This window comes from Scardinius erythrophthalmus, assembly GCF_964197995.2.
Source record: "Scardinius erythrophthalmus genome assembly, chromosome: 10".
Lineage (NCBI taxonomy): Eukaryota > Metazoa > Chordata > Actinopteri > Cypriniformes > Leuciscidae > Scardinius > Scardinius erythrophthalmus.
In genome coordinates, this window is record NC_138230.1 from 17,528,307 (window position 1) to 17,554,251 (window position 25,945).

General features: G+C 37.5%; 2 protein-coding genes across 2 annotated transcripts; both read right to left on the reverse strand.

Moving 5' to 3' along the window:
• Nucleotides 1–584: 584 nt before the first annotated feature.
• Nucleotides 585–17,297, reverse strand: kat2b (K(lysine) acetyltransferase 2B). Its single transcript, XM_081377292.1, has 18 exons — nt 16,970–17,297; nt 12,849–12,987; nt 12,458–12,603; nt 11,906–11,992; nt 10,811–10,992; nt 9,954–10,145; nt 9,265–9,362; nt 9,051–9,176; nt 7,860–7,999; nt 7,557–7,765; nt 5,816–5,942; nt 5,600–5,710; nt 4,268–4,411; nt 4,025–4,139; nt 3,530–3,560; nt 3,362–3,425; nt 3,186–3,270; nt 585–2,234 (listed from the first exon to the last, which is right to left on the reverse strand). Exons 1-18 carry the CDS (start codon nt 17,168–17,170, stop codon nt 2,032–2,034), a joined length of 2,400 nt encoding a protein of 799 aa, XP_081233418.1. The 5' UTR covers nt 17,171–17,297; the 3' UTR covers nt 585–2,031.
• Nucleotides 17,298–18,070: 773 nt separating this feature from the next.
• On the reverse strand, nt 18,071–25,182 carry rab5aa (RAB5A, member RAS oncogene family, a). Its single transcript, XM_081377321.1, has 6 exons — nt 24,382–25,182; nt 21,564–21,796; nt 21,336–21,487; nt 21,110–21,232; nt 20,927–21,020; nt 18,071–19,938 (listed from the first exon to the last, which is right to left on the reverse strand). Exons 2-6 carry the CDS (start codon nt 21,727–21,729, stop codon nt 19,823–19,825), a joined length of 651 nt encoding a protein of 216 aa, XP_081233447.1. The 5' UTR covers nt 21,730–21,796; nt 24,382–25,182; the 3' UTR covers nt 18,071–19,822.
• Nucleotides 25,183–25,945: the final 763 nt, after the last annotated feature.

Consider the following 25,945-nt stretch of genomic DNA (forward strand, 5'->3'; position numbering starts at 1 on the left):
TGTTTTTTCTTCTCAATCTCTAGTTAAAAAAAAAAAAAGGATTTTTTTAAATATTTTTTTTTTATTCATTTTTATTAAAATTCAGTTTGAATTGGAAATCTAGTAGCTCAGTGTGTGACATTCAGTAAATCCACTATAATATTATTAAAATCTAGTTTGGCAAACAATTATAAATAATGCAATAATAATAATATAGTTCCCCAAAACAGTTCAGCGGAAACTCCGCCCCGCAGACGATTCTAAAGATTTCATTGGTCAAGTCAATCACAAGTCTCGCCCAACTCATTGCGGAATTATTCCTTTACATTTACAGTCTCCGGTGTTTCTGGTCAAATTAATGTATTTTTCCGAGCTGATAATGTAATGTTAAACCTATGGAAATGGTTTAAAAAACACATGGCTCCATAGTAAACTTTTGTCGTTTTGTCTTTTCAATCTTTGGCATAAAATGCAAGGCAAATGGTGCCGTACACGGACATTCTTTGCCTGTGCTCAAATAACATACTTTCCAGAAACTTCTTCAGTTTATTGCTGTTGTTGGCTGCCACAACAAATTCAGGCTAATTTTTTGTCATTTTCAAAAAGTTTCTGTTTAATTCATTTAGTCATTCTTTTTACCCAGAGTCCATCATGGCGGCGCTCATCGTTTGATAACGTATGGTGGATGACGTACAGGCAGCCGGTCATTAGTGCAAAATAAACTAATGATAAATAAATAAATAAATAAATGCTGGCATTACTGATTTGAAATTATTTTATTATTTATTGTCTTGTAGAGATCGTGGAGAGACAAAACACAAGCACGGCTATGTAGGAAACAGGTTTCCAGGATGAGTAATAAACTTCCTATGCTTGCTTGGCATTATAGTATTGGAAACACTGTAAAGCTACATGGTGATATGCTTGACTAGACCAGCAAATTCTGCACAAATCAAGAAACTCCAGTCTGTTGACTCATTTTCAATAAAAATATATACAGACAAATGCATTTTCTGCTTAATAACATAGCTAAATTGGTCAGCCAACAAAAAATGTCACCCGATTACTAATAAAATTTATCATTAACAGGTGTAATAACACAAGTAGATGATTGTGTATTTTCTTTTCTTTGAATTAACAATTTCTATGTAAAAAAAAAAAAAAAAGTGCAAGAACAAAACAAAAAAGATGTGCAGTTTGTGCAACATTACTCTCTACTGAAACAGTCCAACACAAAAGTTGACATTTCTTTCACATTAGTTGCTCTAAAAATGTAATCATTCTATAAAATATGCTTTAAAAGCAAAAAAAGTATTTTAAAGACATAAAAAATATGTCTTTCAAAGCAAAGGTACAAAGACCTTAAAATAGCTTTATCCTCCCATTCCCCCAAACGTAGTACAAAGCCCATCTCTTCTTAAGTATTTAAAAGTACAAATATTTTAGAAAACAACAATAGTATGAGTCATTGCACGTGTCATCTTTACATACAGATGCTGTACGTTCTCATTAGCATATTAAGACTGTATTTGTCACTGCACAGGGAATGCTGCTCCTCTTACGCCAATCACGTACACGCTCTGGTAAAGACCGCAAATGTGCGGGTTTCTGATTAGGAATACTAGTATTTATCACCATTTCTTTAAGTTTAATAATAAATAAGTGCTGTTTGAAGGTACAACATTAGGTAATTAGAGTAATTTTTCTTGGTTGGTACTATATAAAATATACAGTTTTTCATAAAATCGATCTATATAAACAGATGTTCACTATTATATACACACACACTGGCATGACCACATGCACACCAAATGCATACAGCCGTACATACCGTAAAATTGTTCCTCAATTTTGGCAGAAGGAATTTTTAAGACAAGAAAGAGACTTTTTCCACACATGGTGGTCATGTGGATATTCACACGCATCAAACGCCTGCATTTCAGACAACCCTCCTTTTGATGCAAACCAATGAGGGAGTTATATATGATAAATGTTGAGAAAAAGAGGTAGAGAAAAGGGAGGGGCAAGAGGGAAACAGACTACTTGCGCCCCCTAGCTGGATGGCTTTTCGATGAGGCCCGTCTCTTTGATCTTGGTGTAAAAGAATTTCTCTAGTAGGTTGGCACATTTGTAGTATTCGCTTTCGGGAGGGTTGTACTCTCGACAGTTAGTGAAGATCCTCTGCATGTCGGCCATGAACAGCTTCCGAGTGGTATAATAACGACTCTTCAGGCGCTCACTCATCGTCTTCAAGTCTACAATGCACAATAACATTGATTCATTTAGGGGTGGGCGATACGTATCCCGATATGAGTATTTTTAATTCACGATGACAATATATAGTTCTTTTTGCTTTAAATAAGGTTTTTATGATATTAGCATACCATTTTATGCTAATTTGGTATGCTAATTTGGTATGATTTTAATACCATTTGATATTCGTGGAATTTCATAAATCTCATCACCAATATCGCAAAAAACTAATACTAGCCTAACTAGCAAGCTTACTGCAGACAAGTAAACAGTGATAAAATATGGACAAAGAAAGTAATTACAAGCAATAGGACAAAAACTACAATAAAACCAGAGACACAAATAAAATAGACCTACCTGAAAAACTACATACTGTATAAAGTAATCAAATGTATGATGTAATAATATGTACACATATACATTTATTTTTATTTAAAGTTACAAAAGTGATTCAGTCAAGATCGAATGTTTGATTATCATTAATGACAGACGGCAGCAGGTAAATTAGGCTGCTGTCACTTTAAGACCCCATGCACTGATCTAATAAACTGTTACACATGCAGTTTCTTTCTTAAATGTTTGCTTTCTTTTAAGACATAAACGACTGTGTTTACGAGGATACTTGCAAAGACTTTCAGGTGTGTGCGACTCTGTGTCTCTCAGACAGCCCATGCATGTACCGAAATGAGTTTCTTTTGCTGCCTATTGCACTTGAATGGTTTAAAATCACTTGTTTTTAAACCACAAAGATTAAAAACGCATTCAAATGATACGCTTTCGTGACGGCTCAGCACGGCAACGTCATGTGAGCTCGTAACCGCCACAGAGACGATAATCCAAAATTTCTGCTGGTTTATCGTGTCAGCCGGTATACCGCCCACCCCTACTCTCATTCATTATATACGCTCAAAAGTAAGAGTAAGGACCAGTGTGTATAAGAGATATTTGCGTACCCATAGGGAAGCGGATGACTTGGTAATAACCAGGTGCCTCGTTCTTCTTTACAGGCTCCATGAAGGGCCATGCATTCTGGTGTGACTGAGGGGTACAATACATATTCCTCCTTAGCCATTTATGTTCTTTCATAATTATTGTGTTTGAAACGTAAAGCCAAGCAGATATACATTACCTTGACCTGCTGTAAGATGTTCTTTATGGTGGTGTACAACTGGTCAGGGTCCTTCAGCTCTTTGCTGTGAAAAATGACACAAAAAAGAAACATACTTTCAAAACTTCAACAAACTACAACCTAGTTACATAAGATTTGTTTAGATGTGACTTATAGATACACACTCACCTCTTCACTAAAGGCTTCCACCCTGTCTCACCTGTCCAAAGATAGAAGTAAATTAAAGTTTAAATAAAATTTTATATATGTTCTTTTGAACTTTCTATCCAAAGAATCTTGAAAAAAATATATCACTGTTTCCACACAAATGTTAAGCAGCACAACTGTTTTCGACATTGATAATCAGCAAATTAGAATGATTTCAGAAGGATCATGTGACACTGAAGACTTTGCATCACAGGGAATGCATTACATTTTAAAATATATTCAAATAAAAAACATTACAAATTTTAAATTGTAATAATACAGTATTTCTGATCAAATAAGCAGCCTTGGTAAGCATAAGAAAACATAACAAAAATACGTATATATTGTTAAAATAATAAAATATTTTTAGAATGCAATGAATAACATTTGTATAATAAACAAAATATTGTATTATCATAATAAATTTATTTATTATTTAAAAAAAAATAAAAAAATATGTATCAAAGTGAGACATACGGATTCCTGGAATGCTCTCAATTGCAATCTGGCGAACTCCCTCCTTAAAACAGGACAGGCCAGGGTAGACTTTACGAATCTGCGCCTGCTTGCGCTCTATAAGCTTCTTAATGATCTGAGAGAGAGGGTGAGAAAGAAATAGAAAAGCCTTTAAGCGATAACAGAATCATGAATTTTACCATACTGAGTAACTTCTTTGACACACATCAGATCTAATCCTCACACACACACACACACACACACCTCTTTCTGTTTCTTGATGATGACGGAGAACTCAGTGTAAGGAATGCAGGGGTTCAGTTCACAGCCCATGAGCGTGGCCCCCTCGTAGTCCTTAATGTAGCCCACATACTTAGACTTCGGCACTTTAATATCCTTAGAGAATCCCTGACATGAAACAAGATTAACAAAATAAGGATATAGACATACTTAAAGCGACAGTACCCAAAAAAAAATTGTTGTTCCAACCCATCATTGTTTTCCTGTTATTATTGTAATAATAAAAATATAATAAAACACAAAAGGGCCCCATTTACACTGCTTGGTTCAAGTGACCCAATTCCGATTTTTTCCTCTCATGTGGCACAGATCGGATATGACCGGTGAACGTGTAAGCAGGAAAAAAACGCATGGATTCCGATTTTTCTCAGATCGTATTCAGGCCTCATTCATATGTGGTAATAAATCGGATATGAATCGGATACGTGCATTTGCGCGTGCCATGTAAGCAGACAAATCGGATATTCCCCAGTAAATGCGAGTAAGTATCCGTACCCGATGGTCAAATTATGTATTCGTACATGTGTTGTTACGCGTGAGCATAAATGGATGATCATCACCTTCAACAGCGGATTCGGCGATGGTTGATGCGCGCATCTCTAATGGTAACATAATACACTGATGAATGAGCGCTGCTTTTAAATGAACATTTCTTTAAAACGAAATTTATTTGACAGAATTTCATTTTCTTAATGGCATAAACAGGCTTTACTCCCTTGAAACTTAAACTGGAATGGAACATACTCATATTTTAGAGAATGTAGTTAATATTTTCGTTAATAATGATTTATCATATCCACCCGCGACCCACCCGAAATTAATCAGAATGTTATTTTTTATAGCCTACTTGACCCGCCCGATCCGCGGAGCAGCCGCGGATATTACCGCGATCCGCGCATCACTAATTTTGTCTGCTTCTGCATCCATTGCATATTGAGCTGTTTTACTTCATTTTCCGGGTCAGAATGTCTACATTTGGTTGTTTTGGCAGTGTATAGTGTAAATGCAAATATCGGATACGGGTCACTTTTAAAAGATGATCTAAGCGGGTCGCCAAAAAAATCGGATATAGTCAGCAAATCGGAATTGGGCATCAAGTCCTGCAGAGTAAATGCAGCCAAGGAGATGTTAGGCAGAACCTCCCCATTTCTTTTTTGAGCTTGTTAGTATAATTCACTATCCACTATAGTTGCAATTTGTGCCATGGAAGGAAAAAAAATACCACTGTACTTTTTGTATGGACAAACTTTGATCAACAATTGACCAGCGCTCTAAAACAACTAATAGAGCACTAACCTGCTTCTTGAAGTAGCCAATGGCATATTCATCAGCGTAGGTGAGAAAGTTGAGAATTTCATGCTTGATGTGATACTCTTTCAGATGGTTCATGAGGTGAGTCCCATAACCCTTAAAAAGCAATTAAATGAATACAGATCAAGATAGGAATGAGTGAAGAAAGAGGAATGACAAATAATAATGGAAAAGCGTCACCGTAATTATAAGACAACACACCTTGACTTGTTCATTGGAGGTGACGGCACAGAACACAATCTCAGTGAAGCCCTGAGTTGGAAACATCCGGAAGCAGATTCCCCCAATAACACGGCCATCTTTAATTAGAGAAAGAGTCTTGTGCTTCCTGTTTAAAGAGGAAATAGATTGACTCATAACAATGTTATGCCATCCATTCACAGGAAGCAATAGGTTAACATTAAACCAATGCAATTTAACCCTAAACCAAAACAAAATCACCAGTTTAAAGGTACCCCTAATAATGTAGTGTCGTATAGCTGTTTGTGAATGTAAAAGGTCTGCAAAGTTCTCTCTAAGTGCATGATAAATGTAGTTATTGTCTCCCAAAGAAAAAAAAAAACTATTTTGAACTGCCTCAAACAGTCAGTATTCCAGTATTCCAATCCCAGTCCTTACTTCCTGAACAAACCTATGTTGGTTTGTAACAGATTTGCAAAATGGCAGCCTATGTTCTTCATTGGCTGCCGACGAACAACATTACTTTGACCCGCCCTCAAACACTGTAGTTGTAGCTGAGGCCTGGAAGAGTTTGGTTTGTGTTGTCGACATGTCAAGAAGACACTGTATTCTGCACTGCAAAAGCAAATCCACTTTGCATGCACATCCAAAGGATGAGGATGAGGACTCATTGAGCCCCATCATACATCCGGCGCAATGCAGCACCAGGTGCGACGCAAGTGTTTTTTGCTAGTTTCAGCCCAACGGTCTGAAAATGAGGTGTGTTCGGCTCATTGTTGGCGCGTTGCTATTTTGAGGCAACTGAAATAGACTGCGCCATTGACCAACAAAATCCTGGTCTAAAGTCAATGGTGCAGTATTTTTTTGTTATTTAAAGGGCGCATTAGTAATGTGCGCCTATAGGCGGGTGCACAACTCGCATACACTCTGCTTATTACACACACATGGACGTGCAGCAGCACACAAACTTGCCAAATATTAAAAATAAAAGGATTACAATGTAAAAAATTAATATTGTGTAAAATAAGATATGGTGGAATCCAGCTTGTCCCATAGATGGTCTGCTTGCGCGCTTTAACCTCACGCACGAGCAGATCCATTTCCTCTCAGTGTCCAGTCTTTTTCCACTTGCAAATTCCGCCATGGGCGCAACTGGCTTTTAAAGGGAATGGAAGAGGAGACTCTGATTGGTTTATTCACGTTACACCCAAAACACACCCATTACTCATTAAGAGAATACGGACAACCCTTCTAGACACCAAGCCTTTTTTCTGTTGTTAAACTAGCAAAAGTGGATTCGGACAAGCCCTAAGTGCACTTGCGCCACGCGCTTTAGACCATGCGCTTAGCTCATTAAAATAGGGCCCATTGAATTGATACAGTAAAACCGACGTCATATTACTGTTCGTATCGTATCACTGTGTATCAAGTGCTGAAGAAGCCTCTGGATCTGAAATTCAGATGTTGTATTGCGTGTTTAGTTTCTGGCACGTGCTGCAAGTGGTAGACCAATCACAACAGACTGGGACATCTGACCAATCAGAGCAAAGTAAGCTTTCAGAAAGCAGACCAATTCGTTTATCAAACTGTTTTTAGAAACTAAGCAAAGAGGTGATGCTGCAGTGTATATTATGAGAAAATTAAAGTGTTTTTGACCTTGTAAACCTATTGTAGAAGACCTACAAAACTAAAATACTTAAATACTTCAAAACAGACAAAGGTCTTTAGTATATTAAAACAGGGATAATGGTAACCAACATACGGGTCAAATACGAGGCGTGTGATGTATTCTTTAGGCATGCGGGGCAGCTGATGTGAGAAGACGTTCTGCAGGCCAACAAGCCACATGAGGATCTTCTTATTGGGCTTTTGGTTGAGGGAGTTTCCGATGACATGGAACTCAATGACGCCGCGCCTCTCCTCTAATCGAGCAGCTTCATCACGCGCAGAATGAGCTGAGAGAAGACTCGTCTGAGAGAAAGAAAGAGATACAGTTAAACACTTTGAGAATGAGCACTGCCATATGTCAGATAGAAAATGCATCAGACACACTCTCTGTGTTTACCTCTGGTCCCAGCATGGCAGTAGGGTCCGTAATGGTGGACATGACTTCGTTAATTAATTCCACAGAAATGTCACCAACCACACGAGGTCGTTTGCAGTCCTCATGAGATAACGGCTCAGAAGGCTTTCGCTTTTCTCCACCTACATATGTGCATAAAGTCAAATCTAATAAGATATTAAGATCAGTGGTCATTGTGATGGCCAAGAAACACTCTTCACAGACCCTCTAATCTGATTCAAGAGGATTTACTGTAGCAACTTTATTAAATCAAATATCTGCAGTACATATATATTTGGAACATGATGAAGTATAATATATGATATTCTATATTATCATATGAAATATGATTAATGATATTTAAATTAATGGATTAAATAGGTAAAAACAAATCATGAAGTACAATCATACAAAGTGTCATTATTATAAATTATAACTATATTTTTACAAGAAAGTGCCACACTCTTTCAAGATCCTATTAACTTGAGGAATGGCAAGGGGGCTGTGAGTTGATGAACAGCTTATATTTATTGAAAGCATCAAACAATTTATAGATAATTTTAAGTAATTATTTAAAACATTTAAAAAGATGTAATATTTTATTTGTTTCCCTGCATGTCACCATCATCAGAGAACCATGAACATGCAAATGAGTTGTTAAATTATTGTAATATTAACTTAAAATCTCAGGAGGTACTTTAAGTTAAAAAAACAACAACAGTAAAAACTGTAATATTGGGAACAAGAATTACAATTTAAAATAATATATAATACATATTTTTTTAAAGTAAGTTATTCCCAAAGCTGAATTTTCAGCAGTCTTTAGTGTCACGTGATCCTTCAGAAAACATTCTAATATGCTGATTTGGTGCTCAAGAAACATTTCTTATGATCATCAACGTTGAAAACAGTTGTGCTACTTAATATCTTTCAGAAAACCGTGATACGTTTTTCTGGATTCTTTGATGAATTAAAGGCTCAAAAGAAAAGCATTTATTTTAAATAGAAATCTTTTGTAAGTCTTTACTGTCACTTGACCAATTTGATGCATCCTTGCTAAATAAAAGTATACTTTTATTAAGCAAACTTTTGAACAGTAGTGTAGATTTATCATCAAGACTACATAAATGGCAAAGTGATTCTCTATCATTTATAATCAGACACTGAATAAAATACTATGAAATAAGGTGATACCTGGATTGGGCTCCAGAACGGATGCTACTTTCCGGGCTGGGCTTAAGCTGCCTCCTCCAGCCAGCTCCACTGGGGCAGGACTACTGCTATAGTACAGGGGCCGGGTCACGGGTGGAGCACTGATCACTGTACCAATCAGAGAAGAGAAACGTTTGTTTACATAACCATGCCAAATATAGAACTGAATAAAGTTAACTCTAACATTGCTAATCACCTGTGGGAATCTGTCCACCTGATAAACCAACCATGAAGTTTTCACTCCAAATGGGCGAATTATGACTATAAACCTCCTCCTCCAGCATGGACAAAAACCTAGGCACAACACACACACACACACACAAGTTCTGAAGTTCTGTGAACAAATGGCATGTTGGGGAGGTGAAATGACCATCTGGCAAGACATTGGAAGTTGGAACCTAGGACTCAGTTGGTAACTTTGTTCCTAAACTGGGATTTGACTAACGTCCTGATAATCAATGGAGAAATTCTTCTGGTGAACAGCCCATATGTGGAATTTTTTTAAGTTTATCTGTGCTTTAACCAATCAGAATATTTTAACCTGACAAGATGACATATTTTAGTTACTTGTGTAAGAGTATAATAGCTGCTGTAATGAGTGTGTACGCAGAGCGGCCTACGAACGCATTGCTGAGTGTTGAAGCTGACTTCTGCTGATGAAACTGCAAACTATTCTTCAGTGAAATTTTCTTCAATTGATTGCATCTCTGACTCCTGGTCTTCATTCATCCTATCTGGTCCTTGGGTCTTAACTGTAAATTGCCCTACAAAAGTGAGTGCGTACTATTCTGGTGACGAAATTTGCTTTAAGCGCACTGTGCGTGAACCCTCGCGTACGAGTAAAAACCAAAGGCTTTATTTCTGTCAGTGTTGTTGTGTGCTTACTTGGGGAAATGTGTGAGAATGAGTGTGCGTTTCTCAGGCGGTAGTTTGTCTTTCTCCTGTCGGGCCTGTTCCAGCAGCTGTTTCCTCATTACAGTGAACACAGAGCGCAGAAAAGTGCGTCCGAAAATCTGTGTGGCCTCATACCGAGGAAGACTGTCACAGAACTGTGGCACATTGCAATAACACAGCCACCTGCAACACAAACACACAAGAAGACCGGAAATGTGAATTAAAGTCACCATAAAATCAAAATTGACAAATCTTTTTTTTTTATGGACTATTACAGTATTAATTGTAAATTAATTATCCGTGCACATCTTAGTGGGTGGGCAACCTGTCACTCACATGAGATCACAGCAATAGTGAATTACAACCATCCAACGATCCAATCAATTCCAGACAGACAAAATCAAGTCCCTACATTTTTTCTAGTTTGGAAAGCCGTTTCACTCGGATATACGTCACAATAGGGGAAAAAAGACTATCGCAACTTCTGTTTCATGCTGACTTTAAGAAATAGGGCCAATTGTTATTTCATGTTATCCTTAAATGACAATAAGGTGTAAAACAGAAGAGAAAAATGACATTTTCTTTTCCCCTATGGAAAATTAGACCCTCCTCTCTGTGGTTCGGTGAGCCAGGGGTGTCAAACTCAGTTCCTGGAGGGCCACTGTCCTGCAGAGTTTAGCTCCAACCAGCTCCAAAAACACCTGCCTGGAAGTTTCTAGTAATCCTGAAGACCTTGATTAGCTGGATCAGGTGTGTTTAATTAGGGTTGGAGCTAAACTCTGCAGGGTTGTGGCCCTCCAGGAACTGAGTTTGACACCACTGGCCTAAACTAAAAAGCTATCAGTCACCTGGTGTAATTGACTTTGTAACCAGCTACGTCATCATCGGGTGCTCTTTGCCGTCTTTGTGAGGGCGTCTCTAGCTGCCAGTAGTTGATCTGGTTGAGGAACATCTTTGCGAGCTCCACAATAGTTTGCCTCTCCTTACAGGGTAGGTGGCTAAACTTGTACTGCACAAAGTTGTTCACACCCTGCAACAATAACAACATGAAAAAACATCTGTGTGACACCAACAGCAAGGATGTCAGGAATGTGTCTAGGGTTGATTGGTATCTCACTGACTCGTGCATCACATGCAAAGTACACTGCCTGCAAATTAACCAAGAAAACAGAGCTGTGAATGTAGTTAAAGGGGACCTATTATGCCCTTTTTCAAAATCTTGATCTTGTTTTTTGTGTCTACAAGAATAGGTTTTTGTGCTTGATTTTTTTCAAATAACCAAAGAAATTTCATTTCTCTTTCCAGTCTGTCAGTAACACTGTTCAGTTCCTGTCTCTATGAAGCCCCTCTTTCCAAAAAGTTCAATGTGTTCTGATAGTTTGGCTGGAACAGTGTGTTGTGACTGGCCAACTGCTTCGGGTGTATTTCGGAAAAATTACGCCCTCTTACCGCAACTCAACTCAACTAGGCCTCACCCCTTTTTTTGCATATGCCTTGGGCGGGAATTATTTAAATGAGGAATACTTTCATGTGTTCGTTCCCGGAAGAAAACCAAAGACTACAATCGAGGCGTTTCAGGGAGTTCAGGAACGTTGTTTACTTATATAGAGAATCTATACTCCATTTAGCGTACTTGTTCATGCTCAAACAGCAACATACACACAAAAGAAAGTTGAAAATGTAAAAAAGTTGAAAACTGTCAGATGTTTCCCAAAATACCCTGTTTTTATCATTGTCTGTTTCAGAAGAAAGATACTGTTGAGCTCATAGGCGGTTTATCTATTTCTGCACCTTCACACTTCTAACTTTCTCACGCTGATATTGTTTTTGATGTTTGTTTGCATGTTTGAATGGTGAAAAAAAAGTTATTACTGTTAAGTGCTATTTAGCAAAGATGTCACCAAATATTTAATACTAGATATTCAATGCTGTTCAAAACATACCTGTTCAATGCTTGGTTTTTCAAAAGGTGGGCTTTCCAGAGCTTCCACCACTGGCCTTCCCATCTGCAGGATGCATTTCCGTAGCAACTAAGACATTTTCCCAAAAAAAAAAAGGTAGATAAGATGGATTAATAGTAGCAAAGAAGAATGGAAATTTATATTAATATTCACTAGCATTCACAAGTTTAGGGTCAGTAAGTTGTTGTTTTTTTTGTTGTTTTTATAAAATAATTTTTATTCAGCAACTAAAAAAGGCATTAAATTGAAAGACATTTTTAATGTGACACAAATGGCATTTTAAAACATCTTAAAATAGAAAACACTTATTTAAAATTGTAATAATATTTCACAATATTAATGTTTTTTTGCTGGATTTTTTGAACAAATAAATGCAGCCTTAGTGAGCATAAGAGGCTTCTTTTAACTTGTGTTAATTATATTCATTGTGATACATAAACAGATAAGTGTCACCGTTTCATTCAGTGATCTCCAAAACAGGGAATCATTCATGGTTGCACCACTGCACAACATGCAACAACCCAGAAGACTCACTTTGAAGAGAGAGAAGTAAACTTGTTTAGTGTCAGGATCCTCCTCTTTATGGACACATGTGTACAAGTACTCTACATCCAGTACGATTCCAAGCAATCTGTTCACCTCCTCCTCCGACACATTCTCCAGGTGTGTCACATGGTCACCTGGCCAGAAACACAAATGAATGAAGGAAGCCTTACAGAATGATGTAGCTGAATCATAAAACTGTTAACTATAAGTAATTACCTTTAAATATAACCACTGAAAAATATTCAAATACGCAGTTTGTGTAAGTTGTAAGCAGTGTAAAAACATACTATCACTTAACACTAAAAAATCTATTTCTCTATGGATGACAGAAAAGGGATTTTATCTTCCTGAACTCTATTATTAGTCAAGCAGTGGTTACCGAGGGCATGGCTGCAGCTTCTGCACGGCTCCATTAAGTTAACAGCGATTGGCTGCTCAGCCCTGGGCGGGGTTGGAGGGGGAGGAGTTGGTGGGGGATTTTGACTCTTCCAGCCATTACATTTACAAGCTCCTTCAGCCTGTTGGAGGACAAAACAGATCAGTCAAAATATAAGACACTAAAATGACTACATCAGGAATAAGTTCACACTAATAAACCGTAAAGCTACAACAACATGTATTGAAAAACTGCACTGAAACCAATAGAATCTAGTATACCTTATTTAAAGAAAATTAATTCAAACTTGATTTGATTATTTTATGCACTAATCCAAAAATCTTGGGATAGTTCAATTCTGTCATCATTTATTCAACCTCAAGTTGTTCCAAAGCTGTAAAAATGTCTTTGTTCTGCTGAACACAAAGGAAGATATTTTGAAGAATGTTTGTAACCAAAAATTTGTGGGGCACCGTCGACTTCCATAGTATTATTATTTTTTTCATACTATGGAAGTCAATGGTATGGAAGCTTGTTTCCGCCACAGAATAAAAAATACTAATTGTGACTTTTTATCTCACAATTCTTACTTGTTTTCTTGCAATTGCGAGTTTACATCTTGCATTCTTTTTTTCTCAGAATTGCGTGATATAAACTCACAATTGCGAGAAAAAAGTCAGAATTGCGTGAGTCAGTTATAAAGTCAGAATTGCATGATATAAAGTCGCAATTGTGCGTAATAAAGTCAGAATAAAAAATTCAGTCTTTCTTAGAATTGCAAGTTTATATTTGCAATTCTAACTTTATGACACAACATAACACTCACTTTATTCTGACTTCTTTTCTCAGTATTGTGAGTTTATATCTTGCAATTCTGACTATAACTCGGAATTGTAAGTTTATATCTCGCAATTCTGAGAAAAAAAGTCAGGATTGCAAGATGTAAACACGCAAGGGTGAGATAAAAAAGCCGCAATTATCTTTTAAAATGCTTTGGAAACAAGCTTCCATTCAATGGTGCCCCGCAACTGATTGGTTACAAACATTCTTCAAAATATCTTCCTTTGTGTTTAGAAGAACAAGGTTTGAAACAACCTGAGGGTAAACTATCCCTTTAAAGCCAATCCTTAAATGCTGGCATCTTTAAAGTCCATAGAGAATTCCGGATTTACAGGTTTTAGGATTAGGATAGTAATTTATGTTTTTAATGCTGATGGGCTTGTTTCTGTGGAGGGTGTAATTAATCAAAATTAAATCATCACATAAATGTTGAAACACGCCTAAAAGGTGATGCCCACTATTGTTGAGTGACATACTGACAACCGTAACCCTGCGTACGGAAATGAAAGGACACATGCTGCTCGTGCTTAAAGTCGCACGAAATAAAAGTTGTGAATTTGCGATAGTCTTTTCTTCCATATTATGACGTATATCCGAGTGAAACGGCTTTTCGAACAAGAAAAAAATGTGGGGCAGGACTTGAATTTGTCCATCAGAAATTGATTGGATCTCTAGAGTGGTGCAGGTATGACATCACTTTGTAGGCCAGAAGCGAATTAGCATTTTAGCACATCCGGTTCCAACATCCCGAAGTCAATGGGTTTTTTGAATGGGGTTTTGGTTAAATGGCTGAAACAAGGTCTGGGATGAACACAAGCTCAAGACACTTTCATGGTTTATTCTATGACATAACATACATCAATATTTCCCCACTCGTGATTTTTTTAAGCTGTTACGTGTCTTGTAAAAGGTGGTTGCTAACAAGTGGCTAAATGGGACTACAGAGACTGTCTGGGACATTAAACATTATCACGCTGAACAGATAAACTCAGTTCGCTTTTACAGCATCGTTATGCTTATAATTGTGCTCTTAAAAACTATTCTAACTCAAACTTTATGGGAAAAAGTTTTTTTTAGATAAAAACTGAAAGAGTTGTCAGAGGCTTAGTGATGGTAATGTTGAATTTGTGGGACCGTGGTGTAGTTCGTTTATAGCCTACCTTTAGCTGTTTACTTCTGGCGACTGCATTTAGGCTTCAAAATTCATAAAAGTTTTGTTCATCTGTGATAATTATCTTGATGGACAAAACGTGTAAGTATCATTAACTTTTGTTGATCACAGACCTTGTTTTTAGCGATAATCCAAAAGCCTATGGGAAAATCCTCTTGGGTTTTTCTCGATGGAACCAGTGTGATGCTAACTGCCATAGAGGTCACTACAGTGGACAGCGATTACAAATCTATTTTCTTGTGTATGCCTGGGTTTTGATGGGATAGTTGCACATCAACCACTACATTGGACACTAGTGTATTATCCTATACACTGCCACCAAGTGGCAAGCCTTTGTATGTGGAATTTCTTTTCTCCAAACCAAGATGGCCGATGGCCAGTAAGAAATGCCAAGTTGCTCTTGAATATCCATCCATTCCTTTTATCCTATGAGACTCTTGCAGGTTTAAAAATGTTGTAACATCGAGTAACATCTAAGGAGTCATATCATTGTTACATTTTCCAAGTACTGATTTTAGATTCATTGGGAGGAAATTCTGATTAATCATCTGTCCACCAATTTGGACATCATGCATCATTGCAGCTACAATTACTGAGACTGTTGTTCTTAAAAAAAAGTTTAAAAAGTAATCTGATTACATAATGCATTTACTTGTAATGCATTACTTTACTTGTTACATCAAAAAAGTAATCTGATCATGTAATGCACATTATATGTAATGCTTTACCCCAACATTGTTCATTTCAGATGAGGTTTTCTCAGAGAGAAGAGCTGAATTTGTCCATTTTGAACATAATCAGAATTATCAGCTAATAAGGATTTGTCTGGGCAAATCAGGGGTGAGATTGGGGATGTCTCTGTGTTTGCTGGCGGTGGTGGGGTGGCTGCCAGACTTAGAGAGTGGTGTGTATCTATAATATCTGGAATAATTGGCTTTAACTCCTAAAATGCCCAGATATTGTACTTATTGTTGTCATCACTGTTATTGTCGTTATTATTATTATTATTACTACTACTACTATCTAAAAAAAATTGAGATCTATTTATCACTTAGTGCTTTTATATCCAATTTTTCTCTTTCCATAACATTACCCGAAAAAAATTACCAGAAAAACATAACATTAATTACAATTACATTACATTAATCTATTGCATCACTGTATCACTGTACATAAGCACATTACTGTATGTATCTATACATTTTGTCATGCCCTCCTTTTTTTTTCCCTATCCTTTTTGTTTTATGTGTCATGGATTCTCTCCTTTATATTCATTACCATGAATATAAAGTTGTTATATTGTTTTGTGCCAAAAAAACAAAACCACTAATGTGGACATCTGAACATTTCTTTGTAAAATAGCCTGTGTAAAAAAAAAAAAAAAAAAAAAAAAGTTCAAATCTTGTTTTTCATGCCCTACAATAAAAAAAAAAAAATCCTGACTGTGGTTATCATAATACATGCATGAAAGGGTTAATGATTTATTTAAATATTTAAAAATTTGAGTAACTTGGCTCTCCATGTGTTTACTGTGCATGATCTGACAACAATGAACAGACAACGCCCCCCAGCAACAAACCCCGCCCCTGGCAACAGACCACGCCCCTCCAGCAGCTGTCATCCTGTCAAAACAAAGACGCCGCTCTCGCCTCTTGAGTAATCAACTTCAGTTGGTGTCTCCTATTCTAGCAAAACTCTCGCACCAAAGCGCCATGAGACTTCAGTTTGACTTGACAAAATACAATAAAAAACGACATTCACTGTTAAAACAAAAAAACAAAACAAATTGACAGTCCGCCAAGAGCACCCAATGTTCACGTCATCTTGCTCACTATGGGCAAAGACAGCGGTATTATCTCTGCAGATCACGGAAATGATGAGTTCATTGATATATTTGTGTTGTGCATAAATGTAAGTGGCCAGCGCACGAAAGCATACATTCGCAATTTAAAAGAATGGAGGACAAAGAGATGGCTTTTTGTGCTGTGCTTGCAAATTCAAGAGTGGGTAAAGTAAGGTAACAGCTAGTTTCACCTATCAGATAAACATATTCAAGCGAGTCTTTTACTTTGCGCTGTAGACGTAAACAATGTCTTTTCCCGCTCTAACGTACCTTGCACGAGGAATAAACGCCGAGTTTCTCCAGTTTCTTCGGACGTGGGGAGGAGCGGAGCTGCGCCTTCTTAACAGCAATACGTGCAGAACCGACCGCAGCGCCCGAACACTCGGTTCCACCGACTCCTGGAGCAGCCGGAGCCGAGCCCGCCGCGCCCACCGCCGGGGAGCCTTGAGGAATCCCGCTGCTTTCCGACATCGAGTCTGGTTCCGCGCTCAGACTCGAATCCTCGAAGTCCGCCCGCTGTATTCGCTCTCTCTACCCCTCAACAGCGGGATCAGACATGGCGTTCATCCCTGCTTTTTTATTTGACATTGTAAATCCGTCTTGTCTCCGCTAGGGGAGGCACAAAATGAATCCCGTTATGATTCGGACTCGGAGAAGGATACAAATATGTCATGATTCTGAGCGAACTGTTCAAGGTCAAATACATTGAAAGGGTAAGACATGTTTTTAAAAGAACCTGCTCGAAACTTACTTTTAATCAATCCTTAGTTCTAAAAAAAAAATCTTTAAAAAATCTAGTCTCCTCTCCTGAAAGTCACCAAAAACATAGAAAACTAGTAAAAAATATATTTTTTGGTTATGTAAATAAAGCTGTTAAATGCCAGCTATTTGACATATAAATATAAATAAATACATACATAATATATATATATTATATAATTGTATAATTTTATATAGATTTATAATTTTTATACAAATTTATAGATAGAACTTCGTAAAATTATATATCTATACATCTATATTTCTATGATGAAAAACTTAATTTAGAACAAACAAAAATTTGACATTTTGCTTTATAGCAACTAACAGTAAGTAAGTTTAAATACTAAAACTGAAATAAAAACGTAAAAGCTGTATAGAATTTTTTTTAAAAGACAAAGCACATAAAATTACTGAAACAAAATTAAAATTAAGACAAAAAATAAATAATTTTTGTCAGCAAAAATGAACGAAAACAGGTGATCATAAAACACAGGTTTCACTATATGAAATTGGAAAATAAACACTTTGTAAAATGAAGCTTATCTGCAATCAATCATAGAATAAAATCAGCAATCAGTCCTTTATGAGCAAACAAATAAGTGTTGTGACTCAAGGTATACAATTTACTTATTATGTGTCATTATCACAAACAAATGCTATTACAGAAGAATCTGCACTGGGATGGGAATTCCACTCAGTGAGAAGACAAGAAGTTAATTTGGCCCTCTGAACACACAATATTATCAATACCATCTATAAGAAATTTATTTGATACATTAACAGTAATATGTAAGTAACTGCATTTTTAGTCTCAAAGGGGAAATGCTTAAAAAAAAAAAAAAAAAGACAAAAATTTAATGTAGCAGCGAATTTATGTGGTACCAGTATCCTGAAGGATAGATATTGAGATCATGTTAAAAGTGGATGTTGTCTGATACTGGGAAGAAAAGCAGAGGAAGAACCATCATAATCTGTTCATTTGGACACTGTTAGTGACAAAACGTTGTGAACGTCTTTGCTTTCTCATGAAAATTACAAAACAGACCACTAAAGAAAAGCTTTTTTTTTTTTTTGTTAATAACACTACATACATTTTTTATAAGACCACCATTGATTATAATTTAACCATTTTGTGAAAAAGAAACATAATTCCAACCCCCTATCAAAGCAATTCCTGGTTACTGTACAATTGTTTTTTTGTTTTGTTTTTTAATGATTATCTAACTCCCTATCAAGCATTAGTCCTGCAACAGTAAATGGAAAAGACGAATACATTGCAACACCCTATTTACAGTAAATTATTTATATATATTTATATCACTCTGGCTGTTCTTGCAAGAGATAATATCAAGACCAAAAATTAGTGCAAGGCATGGAGTAAGAAACACCTGGGTGAGTTAGAACCAGAAGAGTGCGAGTGTGTGTGAGTGGTGCATGTTTGTGAAGGGGAATTCACTTATCTTGTATGTAGAAAGGTTTTTTATTTTTACTAAATGAATATCACATCCTTGTGTAAGCCTTTCATGCTGAGTGAAAGCGCAGCCAGATATTCACTCAGTTATAGGACGGTGCCAATAATGCCGGAAAAAAAAAGTGAAGGCTTGCTAACTGGTGAGAGAATAACAGGGATCTTGGCTGTGTGTGTGTGTGTGTGTGTGTGTGTGTGTGGTTAAGAAGGAGGTGGGCTTGGCGGCCCAGCCTCAGGAAGTGGGCAGTCTGCCACTGAACAGAGCCGCTGGGACATCCAGAATCAGAGCGAGAGGGAAAGAGCAGGGAAACGAGACGGGGTGGGGCAAAGGGGCCGGGTCATTTGTCACGTCCTCTCTCACCATGTGTGCCGTTGGATAAGGTTAAAACTTTGATTTACCTTTTTCAGGCTTTGTAGTGATACATGCATCCATTTTTCTGAAAGGTACATTTTTATAAAACAAAATAATAAAAAAAGGATGAAAACAGATTTGAGAAACAGAAACGACGAAGAAGACTGTAGAGTTCTGAATTATGACAGAGCAGGTGAACCCTTGCAGAGGCCCCACCCCTTTTTTGTCCAGGTCAGGCAAATGGCATTTTTTCTTTCTTTCTGATGAATATTTGTGACTGCATATTTTACAGTTTGGAGACAAGGCATGACCTTAAGCATGAATACAGTAAGAAGCCTGGGTCTTTACAGAAAAACAACAAAACAAAACACCGCGGATACATGGGCGGGGCAGAGCTTTTGTTACAGCGTAAGAGAGTTGTGGAAATGGGGAAAGCGGAGGCATTTCATTAGTTAGTCAAAACCAAGTTGGAGGGCGGGACCTTGCGTTAGTTGTTGCGGTAACAGAGTTTTGTGTTGGGTTTTTTTTTTTTTTTTTTGCGTTAGTTGCTGCAGCAGGGGGCCTTGGTGGGTTGGGCTGTCTCTGTGAGGTCCACGCCCCTACTCCGCCCACTGTTGGCTCCGGCAGCTTGGGGCTCGCTCTTAGGCAACTTTTTTGCTGAAGAGAGACAAAACAAGAAATGAACACTAAAATACAACAATATAATATAATCAATCATCAAATATGTAGTGTTTATTTAAAGAAAAAGAAGAACCAATAGAATTCACAATTTAGCATGGCTTTGAGAGCCTTATTAATATTAATTATACATAATAATAATGATAATAACAGTAATAGAAGAATAATAACTTACATTGTACTTATTTGATCAAAAATAGTCTCACATGATCACAGAAACGATTCTAATATGCTGATTTGGTATTCATGAGACATTTATTAATATTAATGTTGAAAACAGATATGCTGCTTAATATTTTTGTGGAAAACTGTGATGCATTTTATTTGGACTCTTGATGAATAGAAAGTTCAAAAGAACATTTATTTGAAACTTACATTTATGTTATAAATGTAATGTCATTTTTTATCAATTTAATGACACCTTATTAATTAATTAATAAAATATGTATTCAATATTAAAAGTTCTTGGCACCAAAGCATCAAAAAGAATACTGTGTTGCATTTACAAGATCTTATAAATACTCCAAATCATCACTAATTTTCAATCAGTCTGAATGGATTCAATCAGATTCTGAAACTTCTGTTTATATGAACCCTAAACTTTGCAATCAGAATATTTTTAAATGTCATGTGCTGAAGTTCTGTTTGTAATGCAACATAAGAAATCTTATTATAAAATGGATGTGGTAAACATATGTCAAAACATTTTTGAATCTGGTTGAGAAGATAGTCATATTCATTCAAGCGTTTAGATGCTAAGTTTTATAGTATTGATTGGATCGTTTCAGGTCTACACCAACCCTTTCAATTTGATCAAAATTTAATTTGGATTGAGCTTGGCGGATCTATTGAGGTGTTTACAGAAAGCCTTTTCAATTCGACTGAGCCATCAATCTGATTACTAACAAATTATTTGAGTGCATGTAAATTTAGCAACTGTTAGTTTTACTATGAGGTAAAACCTTACCGATGGCCATGAAGATCTCATTCACATTCATGGAAGTCTTTGCTGATGTCTCCATGAACAGCAAACTGTTGTCATCTGCGTAAGTTTGAGCATCCTAGAGAAATAAAACAGCTTGGGTGAGGGAGACAGCTTTGGTCAGATATAAAAACTCTCTGGTTGGTCTCATTGTGAAGCCCTGTATACCTGGAAATCCACAGCTCTCTTGTTGGCAAGGTCAGCTTTGTTCCCAGACAGTGCAATGACAATGTTTGGGCTGGCCTGCCTCTGAAGCTCCTTAACCCAGTTCTTTGCTCTTGCAAACGACTCCTTCATTGGCGCAAAAACAGAAACACAGAGGAGACCAAGAAATATGACAAAGTTGGTCATAAAACAACTATTCATTCATGAAGAGAACAACAAATCGACTCACCTCATTGGTGATGTCATAAACTACAATGGCAGCTTGGGCACCTCTGTAGTACATGGGGGCCAAACTGTGGTAGCGCTCTTGTCCGGCTGTGTCCCAAATCTCAAACTTTACCGTTGTGTCATCCAAGCACACCGTCTGCGTAAGGAAGGCCGCTGGAAGCAAAAGTCAAAAGTTGGTGAGAACATGTGCAAGCAGGTACAAGCAAATTTAGACACAAAAATCCCCTACCTCCTATTGTGCTTTCCTGAAACTCGTGAAACTGCCCCTTGACGAAGCGCAGTACGAGGCTGGACTTTCCCACAGCTGACTCCCCTAGCAAGACCAGTTTAAACTGGCAGATCTTATTGCCCGCGTTGGACCCGTTGGGGCGTGTTGCTCCTCCCCTATTGGCCATGACAGTCGTCAATCACCCAGTCTCCTTTAGGCGGTCACACACACACCGAGAGTTGTCCCAGTACTGGCTGCACAGTGTAACATGTAACCAAAAAAAAAGAGAAATGAAAAAGAGCACTTTCATGTTGACTGCAGACAAAGATCTTTTCTTTCTTCTCTTTTTTTCTCTATTCAGATCTCTCTAACGAGGAATCGCTTATCTTGGCTTTAGAGATGGTGACTTGTAACTCAAATGCTATTTTTGGTTTTGAGCATTTTTAAGTCTAAAAAACACATCCATTTCATTTTCTACCTTACAGCTGAATATATGACACTGTGACAACTAATTACAATGATTTCAAACCAATTTATGGAGTGACTAAAGATGCTATATGATACAATTAATAATATAGCATTGCATACATACATACACACACACACACACACACACACATATGAAGACTTCAGATGCAAAAGCCAAAAGTGCCATCTGAAATTTTCTTCAAAAATGAGCATTTTTATCAAGCTCGTATATTTAGGTTCAGTAATTTCACTTTAATGACAATTAATAGGTAATTTTCATTGCCATTAAAGTGAAATAACTGAACATAAACATAGAAGCTTGATAAAAATGCTCATTTTTGAAGAAAATTTCAGATGGCACTTAGAGGCTTTTGCATCTGAAGTCTTCATATATATATATTCACTAAAATATTCAGGGGTTCCCACACTTCTTGATCAATTTCTTTGACTTTGTCATTACTGGGTAAGTTTTGAAACAGTTTGTGAAACAAACAAAAAACTAAATTATTCACACAAACTGAACATCACAATGCCAACAAAAAAAATATTTTAAAGCATTTATTTTTGTATATCTATATGACACAATATATTAAGCTGCACAACTGTTTTCAACATTGATAATAATAAGAAATGTTTCTTGAGCATTAAATCAGCATATCAGAATGATTCTGAAGGATCATGTGACACTGAAGACTGGAGTAGCCTAATGATGCTGAAAATTCAGCTTTACCATCACGGGAATCAATTTCGTTTAAAAAAAATATTTTGATCAAATTCAGGCAGCCTGGGTGAGCACAAGAGACTTCTTTCCAACTCCAAACACACACACACACACACACACACACACACACACACACACACATATATATATATATATATATACACACACAACAAATATTTTCATGACTTTTAAAATTCAATATTTCCATGACTGAGGGAAATCCAAATATTGCTACAGATTGTAATCATGCATTAAAAACACAGAAAACAATTGTTTTATTGACCATAATTTAACATTGCTGAAATACTTGCAGAAATAAATGTCTGTAGCCATGGTAACCCATTCTAGCACAGAATGTCCTGAGTAAGCAGTCAAAACAAGCATTCCCATTTAGCCCGAAAAAACAGCCTGAAGCAACAATTCAACAGCAATTCAAACATGTCACTTCCCAATGAAGTATCTCAGCCTTCAGAGCATACCTGGGATAGATACAATACCATACAGACAGCCACCGACTCAAATGACAGTAATAAAACTCAAGGAATAGCATAGACATTTACTGTGTCAGTGACCTCAAGGCAAGGAAAACACTTTTCCTGTCAAAATTGCACCGTTACTGCTGTTAAGAAATAGGAGAACATAAAAACAGACCCCTGATGCTCCTGTGGCTGCTGTGACATTGCATCATTGTAAGCTGATCTTTCTATAAGAGAAACCCAGATCTTCTTTGAGCACACATCAAGTCAACAACAGGAACTCTATCTGCATAACAGGATATAATTCAACTCCTTGAGAAGAAAGCCTGGTGGTATGTCAAACCATGCCAAAACTGGTGTATTCATCCATTTGGTTTGCGTAACAGCTGATATAAGAACAAAATTGATCTATTTACACTTTCCTAGAGTGCAATGGCACGGCTTATATACAATATTCAAAAGCGAAACAAAAAAGCACAGCTTATGAAACAAGTCATGACATTGCAAAAGTCAGATCACCTGTGAGAGGTTTTAGTCAAGTGTTGCTGGTCAGATTGTGGTCCGTTTTAATGACAGGCCTAACAAAAACAAGCCTGTGATTTCTGTGTTGAAAGTTGACACACAGTCATCCTGTACATGATTCATCTACCCAAAATAAAGCTGTATTTTCAACGTCACACTACTTCAATATACCCAACCTAAACAATTCCCCTATTTTACAACACACCCCTGCGCCTCAAGCCAAGGAACAAGCTGTCTTGTTACTCGCAAAGACAGCCCACATCAGGTCAGATGCCAAGTCTAATAAACCACAGTGATCGGCCATATACCTATGGGAATAAGATAATAACAACATTATGATAAGCAGCTTCACTTTCACTCCAGCATTCCCACCCTGTGTTGCACTCAAACTGCATTCCGACATAAGACTCAGCTAAACATACCACGACAGGATGGATATATATTCACGCTTTTAAAAAACAAGATCATGAATAATGTACATATGAGGCTAAAGAGATCAGATTTGATGACTTGTGTAGGCAGAATTAGGGTAAGGGGCCTGTAACATTTTTGACGATATCTAACGTTAGCAAGCTAAAGAGGCTAACTAGCTTGAGGGATACGCCAAACCAGAAAACGGTACATTCAACGGAGGTATTCGGTGTCTTTTTACCTGAAAGTCAGCCGACAGGTTGCTTGAACTGATTTCCGACGACGGGGTGCTAAAATTTTTGAGAGGTTTTCCTTATTATTGGGGTCGGTTAGTGGGAATTTTACCAACCCCGATCAAGTCTCCTCCTTTCTTTTCTCTCGCAACTTCCCCTTTAGAACCAAAACACAAACAAGCGTTTCCGCCCCTCATGCCACGTCAGATGATACTTCCGCCCTGCAATGATACTGTCGGTACACGATCCGTTCAACCTGCACGATCCGTTTCACGCATGCGCATAATTACTTACGTTAAATAACAAACGGGTTCTTATGGACGTATTTTGTTATTCTGTGCCGTGATGAAGACAGAAATATTATGCCGGTGCCTGTAACAGTTTTATACACTGCTGTCACGTTATTTGAGCTGTTTCTGGATGAAGGCAGACTTATGGACGTATTTTGACAGTGAGTCGTGTTGACACGAGTTCAGGGAAAACTTCCTAATGTCAAGTTTAAAATGAATATGCGCTTAAGGTGCGTGACAAAAACACACGCGCACTTCAGTTAGTGCGATTAAAGTGTTTACATGGCCGCATGCTGCGATTTAAAACAGCGTACGCCGCCCGTTTTAATACGATTATAGTTTATGCAATTATGAGCTTAATCACATTATTAAGTATTGTGTTTACATGAGGTAAACTGGTAAAGTATATTCGCAATATTGCTAAAATCCCATTATACGCATGCGTAGAACGGATCGTGCAGGTGGAACGGATCGTGTACCGACAGATGTACTTCCACCGTATAAAACGTCCTCGGCAGTGTTGCCAGATTGGGCGGGTTTTGAATTTGATTGTGCGGGTAAAAAAGGTTGGGTGGACAAAATTTGGCCTGTTTTGGGGTCAGTTCGGCGGTTTTCAAACATCTACATTTTAAAGTCTAATTGGTTAAAAAAATAAACTGAAGTGTGCATGAAGTCCATAAAATAAGTCATCATGACATACTGTACACACACGCCCATGCAGAGTCAGCTGGCGTTGGTGTTGACATCACAGACGAGAACGCACTTTTAGCCAATCAGCAATCCGCAGACAGATACGATTGCGCATGATAAGTTGTAGCTGTATATTCAAGTGATCGCTAATGCCAAAGTGATATAGCCTACCAGGCCCGGAGTGGGTAATCGGGAGAATCGGGAGTATTCCCGGTGGGCCGCTTCACTTTTGGGCCGGTCGAGGAATTTTTTTTTATTTATTTTTTTACATTTCAATGTCACATTAGTTACATTAGGATACACACGTTCCGCATTCTGCCACCACAGCGCGCAACTCAGCATGGGTTGTACCATGTGAGGGAGTTCTCCCCTCCCCTCCTATAGAAATGGTTGGGTCCATAGCCCGTCTTTTCAAAACGTTTTCTCAGGGAGGCTACCGCGGCTCCGCCGGCGCCTACTGATAGCTGGGCCGGCCGTAACGGTACGCGTCAGGGAGGATGGATGGGAGGAAGAGGCCAGGAGGTAAGCTATGGAAGCTTTGTTTCCGCCACAGAATAAAACATTTTAAAAGATAATTGCGACTTTTTATCTC